Source organism: Rhinolophus sinicus, linkage group LG09 (genome assembly GCF_036562045.2).
Source record: "Rhinolophus sinicus isolate RSC01 linkage group LG09, ASM3656204v1, whole genome shotgun sequence".
Lineage (NCBI taxonomy): Eukaryota > Metazoa > Chordata > Mammalia > Chiroptera > Rhinolophidae > Rhinolophus > Rhinolophus sinicus.
This window is the reverse complement of record NC_133758.1, coordinates 99,465,803-99,486,933: the sequence shown is the minus strand read 5'-3', so window position 1 is coordinate 99,486,933 and position 21,131 is coordinate 99,465,803. Positions and strand designations below refer to the sequence as shown.

The 21,131-nt window shown below is 42.2% G+C and overlaps 1 protein-coding gene across 9 annotated transcripts in view; it reads left to right on the top strand.

Moving 5' to 3' along the window:
• The window catches only part of RAPGEF5 (Rap guanine nucleotide exchange factor 5), a 430,438-nt gene that overhangs the window by 206,668 nt on the left and 202,639 nt on the right, over window positions 1-21,131 (top strand). Inside the window, exon 1 of one of the 9 annotated variants that reach the window (XM_074340845.1) lies at window positions 16,335-16,421. The exons of 5 other annotated variants lie outside the window; for them this stretch is intronic. Coding sequence is in view for 2 of the 4 variants with exons in the window: in XM_074340841.1 (XP_074196942.1) it covers window positions 16,633-16,863 (231 nt within the window). In the remaining 2 variants the exon portion in view is untranslated. Of the gene's footprint in view, window positions 1-16,334; window positions 16,422-16,499; window positions 16,864-21,131 lie in introns of those variants that run through there. 3 more of the 9 variants (XM_074340847.1, XM_074340841.1, XM_019727543.2) reach the window with 3 other exon arrangements.

Below are 21,131 nucleotides of genomic sequence, written 5' to 3'. Positions count from 1 at the left end.
AGATGAATAGTTAATCTCCATGGACCTATTATTCCCATGTCTGGTTATAAATCCAGAATATTGAAATATTGAAACGTGTTCACGAAGGAAGTACATCTCATTAATTTCTCCCTAAGTCATGGGAAATTGCCCTCAGCTTGGTTAACTGTACCTGATTTGAAAGTTTACTGTTAGGTGAGATGGGGAAATGTTAATCCAATTGCCTACTTCTCTATAAATGTTACCTCAATAATTCAAAATGATGCTAAAAATGTTCATCTTAGCTCACCCACATGAAGCCTGCGATGTCCAATGACTGCATTTACATTTTCGGTTTTGTTGGGATGACGGGAACCACTAACTTAAAATGGCTGAGGGTCCTCTGTTGTCCCCTCTCTGCAGTCACAGATCAACTGTGACCGTCATTTTCCCAACTCTGCAACTCTGCTCTCTCTCTTTTTTTTTTCTTCCCTGTATCTGGACCCTTCAGGCTAACTACCTATGTAACCGCTTCACTTTCACCAATATGCATTTCCTTGAAGGAGGAAAAACTAATGTGCCTTCTCCTTTCCAGGCACAAAGGTGACCGTGAACTTGAGAGAGAAACAGAGAGACACAGCATTCCTTCCACTTCTGTGAACATTCTGGGCATTTTGTTTAAAGGAGTCATAGACTGACCTTTAATTGTTGATAATATAAATGGCTAACATTATTGAGCGCTTGCTCTATGGCAGGCACTTGCTAAGCACGTTATGTATAGTCTGTCTTCACAACAACCTCATATAAGAGGTATGAATTGAACACCTCTCTTAGATAAGGAAACTGAAATATCAGTAAGTTAAGTGACTTGCTCAGGACACGTAGCTAACAGCAGGGGAGGAATTTGAAACCAGGAGTCTGGCCTCTGCTTTCAGCATCTATGCTAGAAAGGAATACAGGAGGAGGTGCCATTCTAAGTGCGGCCACTCTATGGTTATACAACTTCTCAAAGGATGTGAATGTCCATCATCCCATGTGGGATTTACTCACTGCAAAGCCAAAATGCCTCGTGGGTTAATCTGGCAGCCTGCACCTTATCACCCTGTCCTCTCATCATGGAATCAGTCCCTGTCTGTTCAGGGAATGTGAATTCAGGTTATTACTAGCTGAGGAATAATTATGAATATATGAAATTTATGTATGTAAATGTTAGCAGTATTAACAAACTTTTGCTATCTTTAATCTTGTCTAATGTATTATCATGAAGGGCCATTTTGATGTAGACAACCTAATTTCTTAGAACAGAGTTTTGTTTGGATTTAATGCACATGTAGTATAAATCCTTAGTGCAATAGAGGTTGGATGTGAATTTAGGTTTTTCTTTTCTTTTTTTTTTTTTAAGAGAAATTCTTGTACCTGGCCTACTAAAGAGATGACCCTTAACCCCTTTGTCAATGAAGCTTTTTTTCTAGATTCTTTTCCTTTTCTGAACAATGACACATGTATACAATGGCCAGGCAGAGTCAGGGTTGCAGAACTGCTTTGGAACAATGCAAAACTAACTTTCCTACCTAACCTCCCCAAACAGATCTTGGCTCTGTTAGCAATTTTCTCTAATGGAGGTAATTATACAAAGACAAACTCACATACTAACAAAAGCCCAGAATTACAAGAACAATAATAAAAGCCGACCTCTATTTAGAGCCTTTTATGGGTCAGGTGCTGTGCTAAGCAAATTACACATATTAAGTGATTACTGTACATCGGAGTACACTTTACCCCATTTTAACAGATAAGGAAACTGAGGTATAGAGAGGCAAATCACGCAGCTAGTAGAGCTAAAATTTAAACACATATCTCATTGACTTTTCCTTTTTTAAAAATAATTTTTATTTTTCAATTACAGTTAACATACAATATATTAGTTTCAGTGGTACAACATAGTTATTTAACATTTATATAACTTACGAGGTGATCACCCCAATAAATCTAATACCCATCTGACACCACACACAGTTACTACAATATTATTGACAATATTCCCTATTCTATACTTTGTATCCCCATGACTGTTTTTGTAACTACCAACTTGTACTTCTTAATCCCTTCCCCTTTTTTCATTCATTCTCCCACCCCCTTCTATCTGGCAACCCTCAAACTGCTCTCTGTATCTATGAGTTTGTTTCTGTTTTGTTTGTTTGTTTATCTTGTTCTTTAGATTCCACATATAGTGAAATCATACGCCATTTGACTTTCTCTGTCTGACGTATTCCCCTCAGCGTTAATACCCTCTAGGTCCATCCATGTTGTTGGCAGATGGCAAGAGTTCACTTTTTTAGCACTGAGCTACATTCTATTGTGTATATGTGCCACCTTCTCTTTATCCATGGATGGACATCCAGGACATCTTGGCCATTGTAAACCATGCTGCAATGACCACTCATATGGATGCACACCTCCCCTTGAAGCAGCATTTTGGGTTTCTTTGGATAAATACCCATAACCACGAAAATTTTGATGTGGTCATGAGATGAGGCAAGCAGTGCTTACCTACTCTGCCATCTTGACCGGAAATACCCCCGTTCACCTGTGTAGCCCTCAGAATCACCATGAGACTTGGCCAAGTGACACGATCCCAGCGGCTCCAGGGGCCTGTGATGCTTTGTTGGGGTAGCACTACACATGCTTCTTCCTTTGGACCTTTGCCTCTTTTCAGTCATGAAACTTCAGAAAATAGGCATCTGCCTGAAGGAAAGGGGAGAAAAATGTACTTTGGGAGAAAGAGCATGTTTGCCTAAAAACTCTGTCTTCTGGCCTAATATGTAGGGGACTTGCTGAGGGGACCAGTGTGGCAGATTCTCTCTGTGCCCCGTCCGTGTCCCCTTGGGCCTCATCCCTGTAGCACACACCACCCAGATTTTAAATGGCCAGCATCGCATGACTGTGTGTGGAGGTTGTTTCCTGGTGCCTGAAACCTACTCGGTCAGTGCTCAGGGCAGACTGGAAGTGCCAGGTAAGTGGTACCCAGTGACCGACGGGAGCTGGAGTGTAAGTCCCTGGCTCTCTCACCCACCAATGGGAGAACTCTGAGGACTTTATATTGGCTTCCAGAGCTCTCCAGAAGCATTGCCCTTCCATAATCTTTCTTGATCATGCACCTTTTAGTGGCTCCCTTCCTATCCCTGTTGAAGTTCTCTACTCTTGTACTGCCGTTTCCGGGAGCGACTCTCAAGTAAGCTACGTGTTCTAGAATTCTTATTTCACTATGTGATTCTGAATGAAGACAACCTGCTTTCTGGCTACCTGTGTGTGCATATGAAACTTCGATGTTTAAAGATGCTTCTGTATTTCTAATTTCATGAGCTGACCCACTGCATCGAGTTCTTTCAGGGGCAAGTAGCCCGTCCTCTGGTGAGCTCTTGGAACCTTTCCTTGCAGGGAGGGGTGCTTTATAGTCCTGCCTTGTGTAGTAAGTGCCTTTGCGTCAAATCAACCACTCTGCATTATTTTTCTTCCATAAATATGAAAGCCCAATCGTTTTCATGCTTATTGGCTTTTCTTAGTTGTGCTCTTGCATCATATCTACATGTTGGGTAGATGTGTTTGCATCAGCATTGTATGATTTTAATAGGCTGGCTTGTGGCTGAGCCCAGAATTTCCTTATGCGGCTGCCACAATAACTGTTGTGAAGTTTGGTTTGTCCATGGCGTGGGGTGGTTTATTCCGAATAGGAGTCCCAGAGGCTGGCAGAAGCAAACTTCTTAGGAACAATGCAAGCTGCCTTGAGGGTGCAGTAAAGCATCCGCCAAGGACCATGGACCCTAAGCCTATTGCCCTTTACTTACAGGTTGATGGGGCAGATGTCAGAAGGTTTAGGTCTCCTCAGGGACTACTCAGAACAATGCTAAGGACACTCCTCGTTAGGTAACTGTCAGCATCCTGGACTCCCTTAACCATCTGAAAATGATTTACACCCAAACTCCATAGCTCTGGAGTGAGGACAGCTGTGGGATAAGGCTCTGGAGCAGGAGTGTCCAAATTTTTTTCAACGTTTTTCACCAAGGGCCATATGTGGTAAAATACACAAACAGCCGGGCCACTCACTCGAGGTGAAGTACGAATGGCCTCACCTGGTTTATTTAAGTAAACTAAATATATTTTTGGAATTTGCTGCGGGCCAATTAAAAATGGATCGCGGGCCGCAGTTTGGACACCCCTGCTCTAGAGGAATGTATTAGCAAAGCCTCACCTGACTAGGCGTGTAACCTCCACAGGTGTTTTGCTGGCAAAATCACTTATTTTTATTGGAAAAGTTTTTGTCACAGAAGCTGTTTCTTTGTTGTGTCTTTCGTAGTTCTTCTATATGAATGCCTCAATCCCAAGGAGTCTTGCTGGCTCACGGGATTTATATGACACATTCAGGGGTCCACTGTTGTTGTGTTTATCCAGTATTCAGTGCTACCTGGTCTTCAGCACAGGGATCAAGGCCAGACCCACAGTTTAAAAGGGCTGTGGCTGACTCCCTCCATGCATCTTAGCCAACTTATTTACCTTCTCATTTAGTGGTCAGAAGAAAATCATAAAAATACATGGCATGCTATTATTTTCCATCTAATTATGAAGAACAAGCCTCCCCTGTGAATTGATTAAAGTATACGGAGGGAAAATTTCAACTAGGCTCTGGGTAAATCTACTAACTCGTGTAAATCCACCCATTACCTTTAAATGGACTTCTTCACAGTGGGTCCTTCTGTAAAAGAATGGGGGCCTTCATTCTCTCTTTAGTTTAAGCATGTTTTATAAGGTGATTTCTCCTGGCAATGTGTTGGTGTATTAGTTTGGCCTAATACAAATGGGGTTAGCAATGAACTGAGAAGCACAAAATCCCTTGTTTGATGTCCCAGAATTTGTTTCCTAAAATTTAAAAATATTTTTTGTTTTTGTTATGTTTTAATAATGGCAAATGAGTTTATGAGACTGGAGATTTGATAATTATCTTATTGTTCCAGACAAGGGTACTGAGCCCCAGAACTGCGTTGGGCAGCTCATGGAAAACAGGTGCCATCTTTGCCTGCATCTTCTCTTTCATCTCCCATCTCCCATATCACCAGCATGTTGGGTTTGGCTTCAATATATCAAGTTCTTCCTTTCCTCTCCATTCCCGCTTATACTACTAGGTTGCCTGAGTTGTCATCACCTCACCCGGTGTCACTGTGATACCTCCAAACTGACCTACTTGATCTTAATTCTGGATGTTCCAGGCAACTCTGCCCCCTGTTTCTTGGCTAACCATCCCAAACATGTCCCTTTCCAACTCAGAAATATACTGTGATCCCTGTGGCTTACCACGCACCTTCCAAGGTCCTCTGGCTGACTTTCAATGCCCTCCATAATCTAGCCTGCCCCACACATCCCAGCATACTCTCATTTTTCACTACTCAACATGTTTTGCTTTTTCCACTCACTCTGAACAAGTCATGATCATTTCCAGGGCCAATGGGTACGGTTGTGCAGGTTGTGTACTTTCAAATGCCATAGGGCATTGTTCACATAAATTATTATCCAAATGACAGCCCTGGGCATTGAGACTCATGCAGTGCTGGTTATTTCTACTTCCATGATTTTCTTCCTTCCCATTGCCTATCTGTCTAAATCCTGCTCATCCTTCAAAATGTACCTTCGCTATGATCTCTTCCTTAACTCTGCCAACTCTCATTTGTCTCCTCCTCCTTTGAAGTTCTGGAAGTCTTATAAGCTCTTACCTCCAAAACAGTTCCTTGTCAGGACTGCCCTGCTACAGAGGCAATGAGCCCTTTCTCATTCATCTTTCCATCTCCACAGCAGAACACAGTGGGGCTTAGTGACTACTGAACAGTGTTCTCTTTTTTCAGATGTGATTTTTCAACTCTCCCAATTAGAGTCTGAGCCCCTTGAGGGAATGGACACTGCCATTCACATATGCAGCTAGCATGATGCTGAGCACAGGATTGGTGCCCTTAAATATTGATTGTTATGATCTATGATTAAAACCAGAAAGAAAAAAGAACATCAAATGTCGTTATGTTTCTTAAGGCAAAATCAGCATCATCTCCACTTTGATTCCAGTGATAATCTAACGTGAACCAAAAACGTGATCTTGAAGCAATAGGCCCTTTCCAGGAAGTTGCCAAAACTGTCCAGAGAGAAGAAAGAATTAATAATTTTTTAACCAACAATAATAAAATAGATTTCAATTAAGGCAAATTTGGAATACCGAGTAGCTATTGAAGGTCATTTATATGCCAACTGAAAGGCAGAAAAGCTAGAAAGGCAACATCTCTTCCCTCTTGTTAGAGATTGAAATTTGATGAGGATTACCTGTTGTCAAGGCAGAAAATTATTCTAAATACACATCCAACGGTAACTATCAGGAGCCATAAATTCTCTAGTAAATGCTCTAGCAAACGCAGTCACAAAATTCCATCATCCCATCTGTCTTTTTCTTCTCATGGAAAATCTGTGCTGCCTTAGAAAGGCAAATGCAAAACTAAAACAGAAAATACAGTTTCCTTCTGCAGATGCCTTCTTTTGGCATTTTCTCCCATCGCATTTTACCTCTCATATGATTTACCTCCAGTGATGATTGTCACTTTTTCAGGACATTTTTAGGATTTGGGCATAAACAGAGGTGTTGGGTTTCCATTTGCTTGCCTTTCCAAGACCCTCCAAAAATCCAATCCCTCCAAAAACCTCTTCGCCAGCAGATATTGGTCTACCTCACAAACACCCGTGTGGAGTGTTAACCTTGGTTCATTTTCAGCTTGGTATCTTATAATAGTGGTAGGGATGAGGGGAGATCCATTTGTACTAGTCAGGTGTCCACCCAGAGAAAGAGCATTCCTTTCAATTATAGTGGAATTCATACTTAACACCTCAGTGTAAATGGAGCAGCTACCATCCATCTTTGTTTATGCTCTGTCTCAACAGGCTCCCCTTTAGGAAGTTAGGCTGTAACCCAAACACACCTATAGGTTTTAGAAGTCTCCGTTATTAGATTACCTACTTTGAAAATCCGATGAAGCCTTTGTCTCTTTCGTTAGAAAAGTGCACAGGCATTTTTCATATAATTTCAGGAGGTTCCCAGCCTTTGTATAGTGTATGGGCCACAGATTGAAAAGGATAATAAAGGTAATCTCTAACACCAGTATTCCTGACTGTGTCAGTGCCATTCTAGATACTTGACACATAATATCTCTCATTTCCCACAATACCCTCATGAGGCAGCTCCTATGATTATCCTCATTTTACAAATGAGGGAGCTGAGGCCAAAGATACAGCCTGCTTAACTTCTCATGACTGATAACAGGCAGTGGGAGAATTTAAACCAAGCCAGTCTGGCCCCCGAGACCGCCATACTACCTAAAATAGTGCTCAATTAGTATTCCTGGATTAGAAACCACAAGGAAAGTTGATAAGAAGTCAGCTATTAAGACAAAACATACAATGTTTCCAAATCTCTCCTGTGATTTCATGGGCTCTTGACTTCATTTCACCTCTTCTGATGGCTGCACCATAAACAAAGATCTAAAAATCATCTCGTTCATAGACCTCGAGGAAACTAATAAACTTTATAAACATTAAGGCCTTTTGATCCTCTGAGTGTCCCTTGTAAAGAAATATGAAATTCTGTTGTTACTATTGTGAATGGTGTCTAAGAGAATGTTTCAAATCTACATATTTGAAAAGTGAAAAACAATATCAGTTTTGATCTAGAATTATAAAATTACAGTTCCACGTAATGCCCACTGTGCAGAGAACACTGTAAGTAGTGGGGAATTTACACTGTATTCAGAAGTCACATCAGCCCTCAGGCAGTTCACAGCCAAAGAGGAGTCAAGGATAAAAAATGTACAGATATCCAACGGACTATGACCAAAACTGGCTCGTTCTGAATCTACTGGAGAACAGAGTCAGATTTTCTCAGGCTTGACAGTACAGGCTGGGACATTCACCGGGAACAAACAGAAGCATGATGACTAACAACTTTTTCTAAATCAATAGACATAAACGAGATAGGTAGATAAAAGATTGAGTTAGGAGCTTTGCTAATAGCAGTTAGGAATTATTACCTCCTCAAGCATCTCTTTTTCCAGTCCTCCTTTCCTTTCCAAGGGGTTGGGTCACAGGGAGAGAATCAGATGAGTGGCATATTTTAATTTTCTAGAAAAGATCTTCATTGATGCTCTTAGCAATATTACCTCTTTTAAATAGGTTTTTGTTTTGTTTTGTTGTTTTTTTTGTTTTAGAAATAAAGATTGATATGTCTTAGTGTTTCTCTTCATGTGGGCTTGATATAAAGCTTTAGAATAGGAAAACAAATTTGGGGGATGGGCCAGAACACATTCACAAAATGTGTTTGTAAAACTATGTGCAGATTTCATGTTAATATCCAATAAATGTGTACTCATGTGTATGTATATATGTGTGTTTGTGGAGAAAATTTTGATTAAATATTCATTATGGAATTTTTCAGGTTAGACCAATTTTGAACATAGAATAGATGAGATTTATTAATGACAGCTGACACATATAGTTTTGCAGTTTGCTAGGTGTTGTCGGAAGTATTATTTACTTTAGCTTTTATAACTACTCTACAGATCAAGTTTTATTATACCTGTTTTATAGATAAGGAAACAGGCTCAGAGAGGTGAAGTGCTTGGCTAAGGTCACAGAGTTAATAAATCAATAAATATGGGACTCAACCTGAGTATTTTGACTCCACGTGCAATGTTTGTTCTACTGCCCTATAACTGTACTCAGACTGTAAAGGATGAGGAAATTATATTTTGGTGGTTGGCAGCTAAAAACATACTTCAGGAATTGCCTGTATACCCTTTATGAAGATTTGGCATTTGCCTGGAGAGGTGAATATGTGGGCAAAGCTGGGGAAAGCCGTATCTAAATGATCATTAGTTCATCAGGTCATGCAGCTTCCTAGAAGCTCCTTGGGGATTGACTCATGGAAGCCCCAGCTGATTGGACAGCTACAAGTTAGGAGGTACCTCATTGGGTTAGATTCTTCACATCCATCTTGTCTAATTTTCTCAACAACCTGGTAGCATGAGTGTTACATAGAGCAGAACAGAGGCTCAGAGAAGCCAAGTCATCTAAGGCTACAAAACTAGAAGGTAGAAAAATCTAGACTTGAATTCAGGCCCCCTGATTCCAAAGCATGGGTCCTTCCATTTTACCACGCCAGGTCACCTTTGTGGAAATCTCTACTTCTGTGTCAGTATAAACATGGTATTAGCTCTATGAAGGTAGTTGGGAAGCTGGCAAGTAAGAAAGCTTTTTTAGCCTGTTCATATCTTCCTTCATTCTTATGATCAGAGATACATCTTTTTCTGACCATACCTTATAATAGCAGTTCTCAAGCTTTTTGGTGTTTGGACCTCTTTACACTCTTAAATTTTGAGGAGCCCAAAGGCCTTTTGTTTATGTGGGTTATATCTTTGGATATTTACTATATTAAAATTTAAAACAGGACACGTTTAAAAATATTTATTAATTTATAATACATTGATTATGTTACTATAAATAATGTTTTATGAAGTATAACTGTTTTCAAAAACAAAACACAATTCAGTGAGGAGACTGGCATGATTTACATTTCTATTAATTTCTTTAATGTCTGATTCTATAGAGGCAGTTGGATTCTTATATCTGTTCCTGCATTTGTCTGTGGCAATATCACATGTCTGTAGCCCCTAAAAAACAGCAATGTATACTCTGATAGAAGGAAAGAAAAGGGCAGATAACAGTTCAGCATTATTAAGAAAATATTAATAGTTTTAGCCTTATGGAATCCCTGAAAGGGTCTTGAGGATGCTCAGTTCTCCAGACCATACTTAGGAAATTGCTGCCCTGTATGCACTTCCATATGGACGAGGGCCAGTGAAATAACTGAATCTTGTTTTGGAAGAAACATTATAGGTCACTGTAATGATGATGAAACAAAATCCCATCCATCCATCTGATGAAACAAAATCCCATGAAGTCCAGTGTAAGCTCCCCATTTTGCAAGGATAAGGATTTGTCTATGTTCAAAAGGACTTTAAATAGATAGAAAAGCCTTTATTATGTTCAGAAGAAAATTTTTTTCTCTGTGGTTTCCTAATTTGGACGTAATGCTGTATAGAATAAGTTCAGTCCTCTTCTACCTATTCAAAATATTAGAAAACAACGACCTGGTTGTCCCTTGAGTGCCATCATCTTCCCCAATTGAAGGACCTTCTTTATGGTTAAGAACTTTGGAGACTTTCCTGCTTTGAGTGTTCTCTAGCCTCAGTTCTATATTTTCTTTCCAAGATCTTCAAAAGCCTCTTTGAGCTCATATGATATTGCCAGAACCCTCTAAGGCAGGTTTTCTTATGGCTTATTCTGTGTTTGGCTTGGGTCAATGCTACCAATGTTTAACATTCACAAACAGGAGGAAACATCTTCCTAAAGGTCTCTCTTGGATGGGCATGACCTTTGGCACCCTTCTCCAAGGCGTCATTTCCTCTCCCTTCCCTTTTACCCCGACAGAAAGACAATGCTCTATGCGCAGTACTTTAACATTTGCAAATAGCTTTAAAAACATCAGCTCATTTAATTAGCACAGAAACTGTGCACAGGATGCACCAATGCAAATAGTACAAGGAAAACACAGAAGAAGTTAACCCGATTTTACGGATTACTATTTTAATACTTCCTGCCTGGGATTCTATAAACTGCTTTGCTGGCTGCCCAGCTTTCACCATCTCCCTATTCTAAATCTCTCTACATATTGAGGCTAAAATCATCTTCCTTCCCTGATGATCTGAACATGCCACCATCTGGAGTCCATTTATAGCCTCCCATCACCCCTGGGGTAATGTATTTTCCCGCGACCTTTGGGACTATACATCTGCTACATAAGACTTCTGTCTCGCTTTCCTCAACAAGGACGGCAGTCTTGAGCTAATCTCAATTTTGTTCATTTGTTTGTTCCTCCATCCAGCATTCGCTCATGCATGCATTTATTAACTTAGCATCTACTATGTGCTAGGCACTGCATTGGAGGGGAATACAAAGATGAATAATCTCTGCCCTCAAGGGGTTTATATCCTCACATAGGTCTTACATGCAAACATTTAATTCCAACGTAAGATAGACTGTGATAAGAGGGGTGGTAAATGTAGATTTGTAGTTGTAGGTAAGCCTGTAGGTTTACCAGAGGAAGAACGAATCACAATGGGAAGAGCAGAGGTTTCTGGCAGGAGGTATTTTTTGATCTGTGTAAGGATGAGCAGATTTCCAGAGCAGAGCAGGAAGCATGGTAACAAGATTTTCTTGGCTTTCTTGCCGTCTGTTTGTGAAGTCAGTTCTCTTATTGCCCTCCTTCTCTGTCTTATTGGGCATTTGACCACAGGGATATATTTTTTTAAAGTGTCCTAAACACCAAAGGGCCTGGTAAACCTGCACACCTAACTTACAGAAAGAAATTTGTAGGATAACACTAAATAGCATGTGAAAAGGCATGAACAGACAGATTTTGTTTCAAGATTATGAGTGTAATGAATAGAAGATGAACTTACAAAGACCAGTCTCTTTATCGACCAGTATCTGGCTGGAGCCACCAATGCAAATAGTGTGAGGAAAATGTGTCATCCCTGAGGAGACTATTTGCATGACGCATAGGAGGTGATGTACCACAAAAATAATAGCACAGTATCACATAGATTTGTCATGAACAGTTTGATAGCAGATAGTTCTATTTATGATTCTCGAAAACTAAAATGAAATGAGTAAGGCTTAACATTTTTAGGTTTGAAACATGTTTCATTATTCTGCTATATTTCTCCCGATTGCATATTCATTCCATAAGAAACTGTAAAAATAGTGTGAGTCTCCAGTATACAAACAGTTATATCTGGCATTCTCTGTAGAGGCAGCATGGACAGTGTTAGGTTTCTCGTTAAGATCTGCCTTCTGATCTCCCACTGCTTCACCTAAGTCCTTGAGGTCATGTTCAGTGCACTCTGATCATTACATACGGAAGTGTTGGCAGGCTTGAATAGGGAGACAACTATGTGTTTAGGTTTTCTATTTTTGAGAGCTGGTAAGGCAATCCGAAACATCGTCAGTGGAGGAAAAATTAAAAACAGAAGGTATTGGGAAGCGATGGACTCCAAGGAGTAGGGATCAGAGTTCTAATAACTGTGCTGTTGGGAGACTCATTTGCATCACATGCGTTTTATACATTTATTGGGAGACAAACAGGTACCCAGAAGATGGAAAAAGACCACAGAAAGCCCAGCAAATAGATGCTTTCCTTGATATTCATGATAATCACGAGACCACAAAAGGAAAAGGAGGAAATCCCGCGAGAGTCACTATGCCAAATTCCACACAACTGGGACTGGAAAATCATCTGCTGTGTGTTCTCCAAGAGTCGACCCGAGGAAGGTGTAGACTGTCTCTGCTTCTCCTATATCCTCTCAGCATCACAGTGGGCTCCAACCCTTATGGCCATATTTTTGGACACTGGTATATCTGTATCTCTAGTCCATTCTCTTGAGCTCCAGCTGCTCTTACTGGTCAGAGTTTCACTTGGGTGCTTCCTAGTTTGGTCAGTTTAACTGCTATGTAAAACTAAATCCCTCAAAATCAGCTCCCCCGACCTCCATGACTTCTCTAAATCTGGAACCATTTATAAAATATAATTTTTGATAGGTAATACATTCACATTTTAGGAAAAACAAAAAAATGTATACATGAAAAATTTCCCATCTTTCATTTCCCTGTGTAGCCAATTCCAGCTCCTTGCAACAAATTTCAAGTTTCTTCACCCACATACAAATATGAATATAAATGTCCTTCCTTTCTATTCACAGGGGATTATATTCTTCACACTTTTCTGAGCCATGTGTTCTATCGTTGTGTAACAAATACCTCTCACCTTACGTGACTTAAAACAATTTATTATTCTTTCTCATAGTTTGGTGGGTTGATTCGGCTCTGCTGGGTAGTCAGTTCTTGCTTTGTCCTCTCCCCCATTGTTGCAATCTGATATTGGTTAGTACAGGAGTCAAAGGAAGGCTCAGCCGGCCTGGGTGTTGGATGGGAGATCAGCTGCCAGAGCATGTCTGCATGAACTCCCCAGGTGTCTTGGGCTTCTCACAGCAAGGAGACTGGGTTCCGAGTAGGAGCATCCAAGAAGCAAGCAACTTCCAAGAGTACAGGAAGTTGAAGCTAGTACGAGGCCGATTAAGGGCTACTTACAGAATTGGCACTGGAACCTCTGCTGTAAATTGACCAAGGTAGTCACAGGGCCTGCCCAGGTTCAAGGAGATGGAGAAATAAACCCTGTATCTTCATGGGGGTATCGCAAGCGCATATTGGAGAAGATATTGGGTGACAGGAAAACTGTGTTGTTGGTCATCTTTGTAAAATACAATCTGTCACACTGCCTGATGTACTTTTTTTACTCCTCCTAACATGTGTCCAAAGCCTAGGAGCTTTCTTTTATAATGTCTGACATCTAACTCCCCCCGCCCATTGTCACTGACCCCACTGATTCAGACCCTCCTGTCTTTGTAGCTAGTTAATTGTCAATTACCTTCCCGGTCTCCAATTTCCCTTCACTACAAACAGCCAATAAAACTTATATTTTCTTACCATAGGTATTTCCATAAACTTTAGCTTTGATGATGTCATTCTCCTAAGGAAAAATCAGTTCCAATAGCATAGTCATTTTGTTTGACCTGTGTGATGTTGACATATATAGTACTCACATTTTTTATTTTATTTTTTAACTTTGCAACATTGCAAAATCCAGACTAGGCTCCTTTTGCAAAACTGGGTTCTCATAGGTGGACAAATTTAGTTACTCCCCTAATATGTTGGAAAAGGAAAAAAAAAAATTCAGGCCCCTGTGGAGCTTACATTCTAGTGAGGAGAGGCAGACCACACAGACAAATGAATAAGTAAAATATACAGAATATTGAATGTCAGTGAGCTCTGCGGAAAGCCAGGAAGGGGACAGAGAAGAGAGTAGATGGAAAAGGCTACAATTTTAAGTTGTGTTGTCATAGAAGGCCTCACTGAAATGAAATATTTCAGTTAAAAAATTTGTGGAGTAGAGAAAGGGAAACATGGATTTCTAGAACTTTGTTTTCCAATAGAGTACCCTATAGCCACATATAGCTATCTAAATTTATATTAATTCAAATTAGATAAAGTTTAAAATTACGTTTTTCAGGCACACTAGCCACATTTCACACATTTCAAGTGCTCAATGTGGCTAGTGGGTGAAAAACGCATATAGAACATTTCCACCATTGTGAATAGTCTTATTGGATAGCATTGCAGAGAAAGAGTATTCCAGGCAGTGGGTACAGCAAGTACAAAGGTCGTGGGGTGGGACATTGCTTGATTTGAGCTGAAGAGTGGCATGGCTCTTCTGTTTACACATTCCTACTAGTCCCTGTTGTCTGCCTTACACCATAGCTGAATGGCAATTGTCATTTATCATCTTAAGCTAAGCCAACTTTCCAAAGGTCCTTATTGATATTGAGTTTAGACCCTTGGTAAATGCCATTGGACTGATGAGATAAACTGCCTGGTCCTGCATTGAGAAGCTGTGTGAAAGTCAGGAAGACCAAGATTCTGGACTAGGAGACAGAACGCGTGTATGCAGTTTTGGAGCAGGGTAGGTTCATGCTGTGATTCAAAGGTACCATCAGGAGTGAGATAGCACAAGCACCCACTCATTAATCAGAGTGAATGGTGACCAAAAGTGTCCTGGAGGACCTCTGCGGGACCAGGACTACCGGACCTTCAGTTGGTATTTCAGGAAGGAGTCTGAAGGAGTGTGGGTGGCATTCTGGGGCTGAAGGCAATGACTGATTACCAACTAGAGCTGAAGTATTTCAACATTATACAAACTGGTACAGTCTTAAATGGTATGTACAAGTGGGATTTCAGCCTTGAATTAATGAAGGTGACAGGTATTTGGAAATTGTAATGGACTATAGAGTTTATTGTAGAGTCCTTTACAGTAAACACACACAGCTTAAGGTGCTAGGTGTTAAGGCTTTCTGCAGTGTGTCACACACCTGTGTGCAGTGTGTGTCTGATATTTTTCTCCTGCTTTCTCATTACATTTCCCACCAGTATGATACATTCAGTGCCCAGTGGTTTCTGGGTGATACCTCTTTCTCATTGTTCTCATGTTTTTCCTCTTTACTTGAAGGACCCTCACCCTCCCTTCTGCCTGGCTGATTCTTCTCCACTTGACATTAAGGCACATTTTAAACTCCCTTTGTTGACTTCTCTTCACCTACCGCACGCCGGAAGCATTTCTTGCTGCTGTGGTTCAGATTCCTGATGATCCACACTCACTTGGCAATTACCAAGAGTACAAGGTAATTCAGCTTTTCTATATGTCTATTTTTTCCAGGGCCAAATCTTAAGTTCTTTGCCGGCAAAGGTCACAGGTATTCTTCCTTTTTCCTTACACGGCCACATTTCCACATATATTTGCCAACCATCTACCCGGTGAGGGGCTGAGGGGACAATGCTAAAACAACACAGGGTCCTGACCTCCTGTAATCCTTATTTGTCCGTTTTGTTTTTTTAATATGAGTAAGCTTATTCAGTTCTTACAAGTCTTAGGCAAAGATGGAGCCCCCAGTGTCCTACTAACAAGGAGTAGAAGCCCTAGCTGGCCCTTTTCAAGGACAGACTGAGCTGGGCTGTGAAGATTCACAGCCACTTGGATTTTAAGCCTGCTGGAATAGTTCCACTCTCCCCACTTCACTATTCCTGGCTTCTGGAATGGTGTAAACAATGATTCACACTGAGGTTGGCCTTTACAGTTTACCGAGCACATTCATCACATGCACCGGGCTTTCAGGGAAGCTCAGGTTCCAACATGTTCACAGAGATACACCTTCAGGTCACCAGACTTGCATCTATTTTGCTAAACACTCATCATAACCAACACAAGTTCTCTCCCCTTATCCTTTCATGATGAGTGTGCCAAAGAGGGGACAGTGTGGTGGGGGTGATTGTGTCTCAATGGCGTTTGACTTGTAGCAGAATACAGAGCCTGATTTGAAGTTCTTTGGCACAAACCATTTCCAGGAATGGGATTATGATTTGGGGCTAGGCTGTGCAAAAAGCAAAACGGGGTTGAGGGGAGGGAGTGTCCCAGACTTCCCAGTTCATTGGTCAAAGTCCAAGTCAACTCTGGTTGTTAGGAAAAGGGAGTGAAAGGGAGTTTTTCAGCCTAAAGGGAATTGGAGGTGGGTGGGTAAGGGGGGGTTGGGCATTAGAGTGGGTTTGGTGGAGGATTCTGGGAACCCCGCACCTATGGATGAGCCGCTGCCCAAGGTGTCCCACCGTCTCCCTCTCAGGTTCCGGGAGTGGCCGAGAGGGGGCCAGGTCCGCAGGCGGAGGTAAGCCGCGGGAGGGGGCGGGGCCGGGCGCACCTGGGCGGGGAGGGTGAGGCGCGCGGGGCTGAGCCCGGCGGGGGCCCAGGCGCGCGCCAATGGGCAGCGGCTGGCAGCGCGCCCCGCGCCCGAGCCGCAGTCGCGCCCTCTCGCTGCCTGGTGCGCGGAGGCGAGCGCGGGGGAGAGGAGCCGCGGGCGCCGCAGCCGCCGTCAGGGCATGAGGATGGCCGTGGGCTCCGTCAAGATGCAGCCGCCCTGCGAGAGCCCGGCCCTGGCCGCCGCGGCGGCGGTGGCGGCGGCGGACAGCGCCCTTCGCCGCAGCCCCAGCGCCCGCGAGCCGGAGCTTGAGCAGCCGCCGGCTTCGCTGCGGCCGCGGCTAAGGGACCTGCCGGCTCTGCTGCGGAGCGGGCTCACGCTGCGGAGGAAGCGGAGCGCTGCCGGGGGCCGGGTGAGTGGCCCGGTCCGGTCCGGCCCGGCCCGAGTGGTTATGGGCCGCGCGCACGTGGAGCTCGCGCCCACCCTCGGGGGCCGCTGAGGCAGGCATCTGGAAGTTGGGGAGGGGGCGGACTGGGCCCCTTGTACGGAACTGGGCAGAAGAGGGGCCCGGGACGGCGGGGTCATGGGGTGCCCTCCGTGAGCATTGGTTTCCATTTGCCCCCCCATGCACCTGACTTAACCCAAGGGTACCTGGATTTTGGCAGCCGGACGGTGGGCATCGCCGGAAGAAGGGCCGTTTGCCTCTCCCCAGAGGGGAAGCTGCAGGTGTCCGGTGCCTAACAGTCAGCCAGCCATGTCCAAATGGCAGCCACAGAATCCCAGTTTGCAGGAGGCATGAGACGTGTGGGCTTGTTTTGGACGCCCCCTTGCAAGCACTGGGCATCCGGACTAGCTCTAGCTGCCGCCAGCGCCGAGGGGGTGACCCAGGAGTTGGAAGTTCTCCGGCGAGCTTCTAGCTCCTGGGTTCCAGAGTCTCCAACACTTAGTACTCGGTGACGCCCCCTTGAGCAGAAGGGTGCTCGGTCTCCAGAATCTTAAATCTTAATATATTACTTCCTGATAATGTGTTTAGATATGATTTCCTGGTGAAGGAGTGCCCCTCATTGGGTTCTAAGTGCATCTGATGGCCTGAGCAGGTCAGACACGTTTTGTATCTTAGAGAAGCAGGACGGCCTGCTGACCTGACATCTTTCATTAGCCCCTCAAAAGTCCCTGCCCCGGCTCCCTGGCTGACTTTCTCAAGATTCCCTGCTCACCAGGGGGTTTCGGGGCACCTTTTGTGGGCTCTACTCAGTTTTTTGTTTTTTTTTTTGTTGTTTTTAAATTTGCCATTCCTAAGCAGGCTTTACCCAGAAGCTGCAGCAAGGTAGATTTTGGGGGCTATAATTTAAAAGATAAAGTCTTGGTTGTCTGCTTTGTAAAGAAGACCTTAAAGAGGAACTTCTGGTTCTTGCAAGGATAGGTTTGTGGAAGCTGGAGAGTTAGGGGAAAATACTTGTTTTGGTGTGGCTTCTTTTGGGCAGGAAAGGGTCTGAATTGATTGATGTCCGTGGGTCTTCAGCCTCTTTAGGCTGCGCTCCTCTTTCTTCGGCATTTTCTTTCCCATGTTGGGATGACTGTTTATGACGTACCTCAGAAGGATGTTCTGAGGATGAGCTGGGTGTGATAGGATGTCTTTAAGTACATGACCACGGGAGTTTAGGAATCTAGATTGCCCACCAGCGACCTTAACGTGCGCCATACAGGATTGCCTGCAAAAAAAAAAAAAAAAAAAAAAAGCGAGGCAATATGTCCCAAAGATGTGATAACTAAATATATGCAAGAACCAGAGTTATAGACTTTGCAGGAATCTAGGGAAAAGTAGGTCAAATCGTGTTCCTATTATCCTTGACAGTTTTTCATGGCGCAGAATATTGAAGACAGGAGGGCAGTCAGGCAATCTGTGAGGAGAATTGCTGAGGGTCTCTGTGTAAATAGATCTGTAGCGTTCATCTGCAATGGAGGCTTGTGTTTCTCGCCGCCTGGGATGGTGCTGTGTGCCTCGCCAATATACACATTTACCCTTATCTTCTTAATTATTCTGAATGTGGTTACTTCAAATAATGTATACTTTATCAATCCTTCTTCGGTTCTAATACTGTATTGTTAGGTTGGTGCAAAAGTCATTGCGGTTTTTGCCATTATTTTTAACCTTTTATACCTCAATGACTTTTGCACCAATCTAATACTGCTCTTTGGAACATTCCAAACACATTTCATAAGTACATGGCCAGTTTCTTATTGGGGATAGATTGTCAAATTTTCCAATGTTGGAAACCCATAATTTTCAACTATTTCCCCTTCCTTTGGCTTTGGAACCACATTTGTGATTTTGGAATCTTCCCTAAGAAAGGGATAGAAACGTGAAAGAAAGCAAAACGGTGAAATACGCACCCGTATTAGTCTGCTCAGGCTGCCATAACAAAATACCATAGACGGAGTGGCTTCAACAACAGAAACTTATTTTTGCACAGTACTGGATACTGGGAAGTCCAAGATCAAGGTGCCAGCTGATCTGCTTTCTGGGGAGAACACTCTTCCTGGCTTGCAGAGAGCCGCCTTCTCCCAGTGTCCTCACACGGCCATTTCTCAGTGCACATGGAAGAAGAGATCTCTCTCTCTCTCTCTCTCTTTTCCTTTTCTTCTAAGACCACTAATTCCATCATGGAGGTCCCACCCTCATGACCTGGTCTAACCCTAAATTCTCCCCACATGCCCCATCTCTACATACCATCACACTAGGGTTTAGGGCTTTCACTTGAGAGGAAGACACATTCATTTGATCTATAACAGAACCGCTTTGAAGTGAAAAGCAAAACAGGTGAAATCTGTACCAAATCAGTCAGCAACTTGTGAGCATCTGGTGTCATCTGCTTAGCCCCTGGGTTTGTGATGCTAAATGCAGACAAGGCATGGCTTAGATCCTTCCGTGGACCTTTAGTTTTCTATCTCACGGGCCACCCCTCCAGATTACAGCTGAGTGATTTATACAGGCAAGTTAACACAAATTCATTACTACTGTTTGTTTTGTGGGTTTTTTGTTTTTTTTTAAGACCATCTCTGTGCATTACACAAGTTGGTAAGAAAATTTTCAGTTTCTGTATTGACCAACATCTGGTTTAGGAATGCTTGTGGCTCTTGTCCATATGGCCTTGGGCTTCCAGGAATCTGCACAATCTGATATCAACTGATATCAACTTGGTGAGTAAGCTCTTTGTGGGTTGTGTTGCCCAACCCAGTACCTTGTAGGGGATCTCTTATTGGAAAGAATTAAGCTGATATTTGGTTATTACAGCAGAACTCCAAGGTTCCTTGGTTCAGTCACTTGTAATCATATTGAACTCCAAATGCACCCTGATTAAGACTCTTGGCACCTCTTCAGGCTAAGTGGGGAATGACTAAATTTTACTTTGTGGGAGGACCCTACCATGTTTCCCCGAAAAGAAGACCTGACCGGAAAATAAGCCCTAGCATGATTTTTCAGGATGACATCCCCTGAACATAAACCCTAATACGTCTTTTGGAGCAAAAATTAATATAAGACCCGGTCTTATTTTCGGGGAAACACGGTAACTATCTCCTAAAAATCAGTGGTAAGATAAGGCACAGCTTAAATTTCCACCAAAACCTTTAATCATTTTTTGTTTTTTAGAACTTTGTGTTATGGAGGTTGTGAGAGAATAGTATAATAAGCACCCAAGCTTCAACAGTTATTAATATTTTACCAGTCTTGTTTCATTTATTTCACCTCCCCTACTTTTTTGTGGGGACTGGTATATTTTGAAGCAAAATCCTAAACAACATGTCATCTCACTCATAAATGTTTCAGTTTACATCTCTGGTAAGGACTTTATTTTTCTTTGAAAAAGAAACAACTTCTATGCCTTGTTATACCTAAAAATGTTAACAATAATTCCTTAATATAATTCCCATATTCAGATTTTCTCAAAGATTTCCGTTCACTTGTGATTTGTTGGAATCAAGAACTAAACAAGATCCACACATTGCATTTGGTTATTAGGTTTTTAAATCTATTTTATTAGTTCTCCCCACCCCCTGTGCCTCTTTATTTTATGCCATTGATTTGATGGAGCCAGTAGGTCATTTGTCCAGTAGCATGTCCCACTTCCTGGACTGATTTCTTACTTGTGGTATTGTTTGTTTATTTTCCATGTTTCCTCTAATCTGGCAGTTAGATGTAGAGGCATGATTAGATTCAAGTTCAGAGACAAGCATCCTTCATAGGTGGTGCTGTATAAAGTCTATTGCATTGCATCACAAGACACATGATGTCTGGATGTCACTCTTTTTGAGATGTTAAGATTGATTAGTGAGTTCAGATAGAGTCAACTTACCTTTTAACTTTTCACCTAATGATTCGAGCTTCACAGATGATTGTAGCCTAGATACATTTCATTAGGGGCTGCAAAAAGGTGATGATCTAAATCTATGATTCCTCTTTTTTTCCCCAATGTTTATAATTTCTTTCCTTTTCTTAAAATTGCAGTATAATTGACATACTACATTATATTAATTTCGGGTGTAAAACATAATGATTTGATATTTGTATATATTGTGAAATTATTACAATAAGTCTGGTTAACATTAGTCACCACACATAGTTGCAGGATTTTTTTTTCTTATAATAACTTTTAAGATTTACTGTCTTAGCAACTTTCA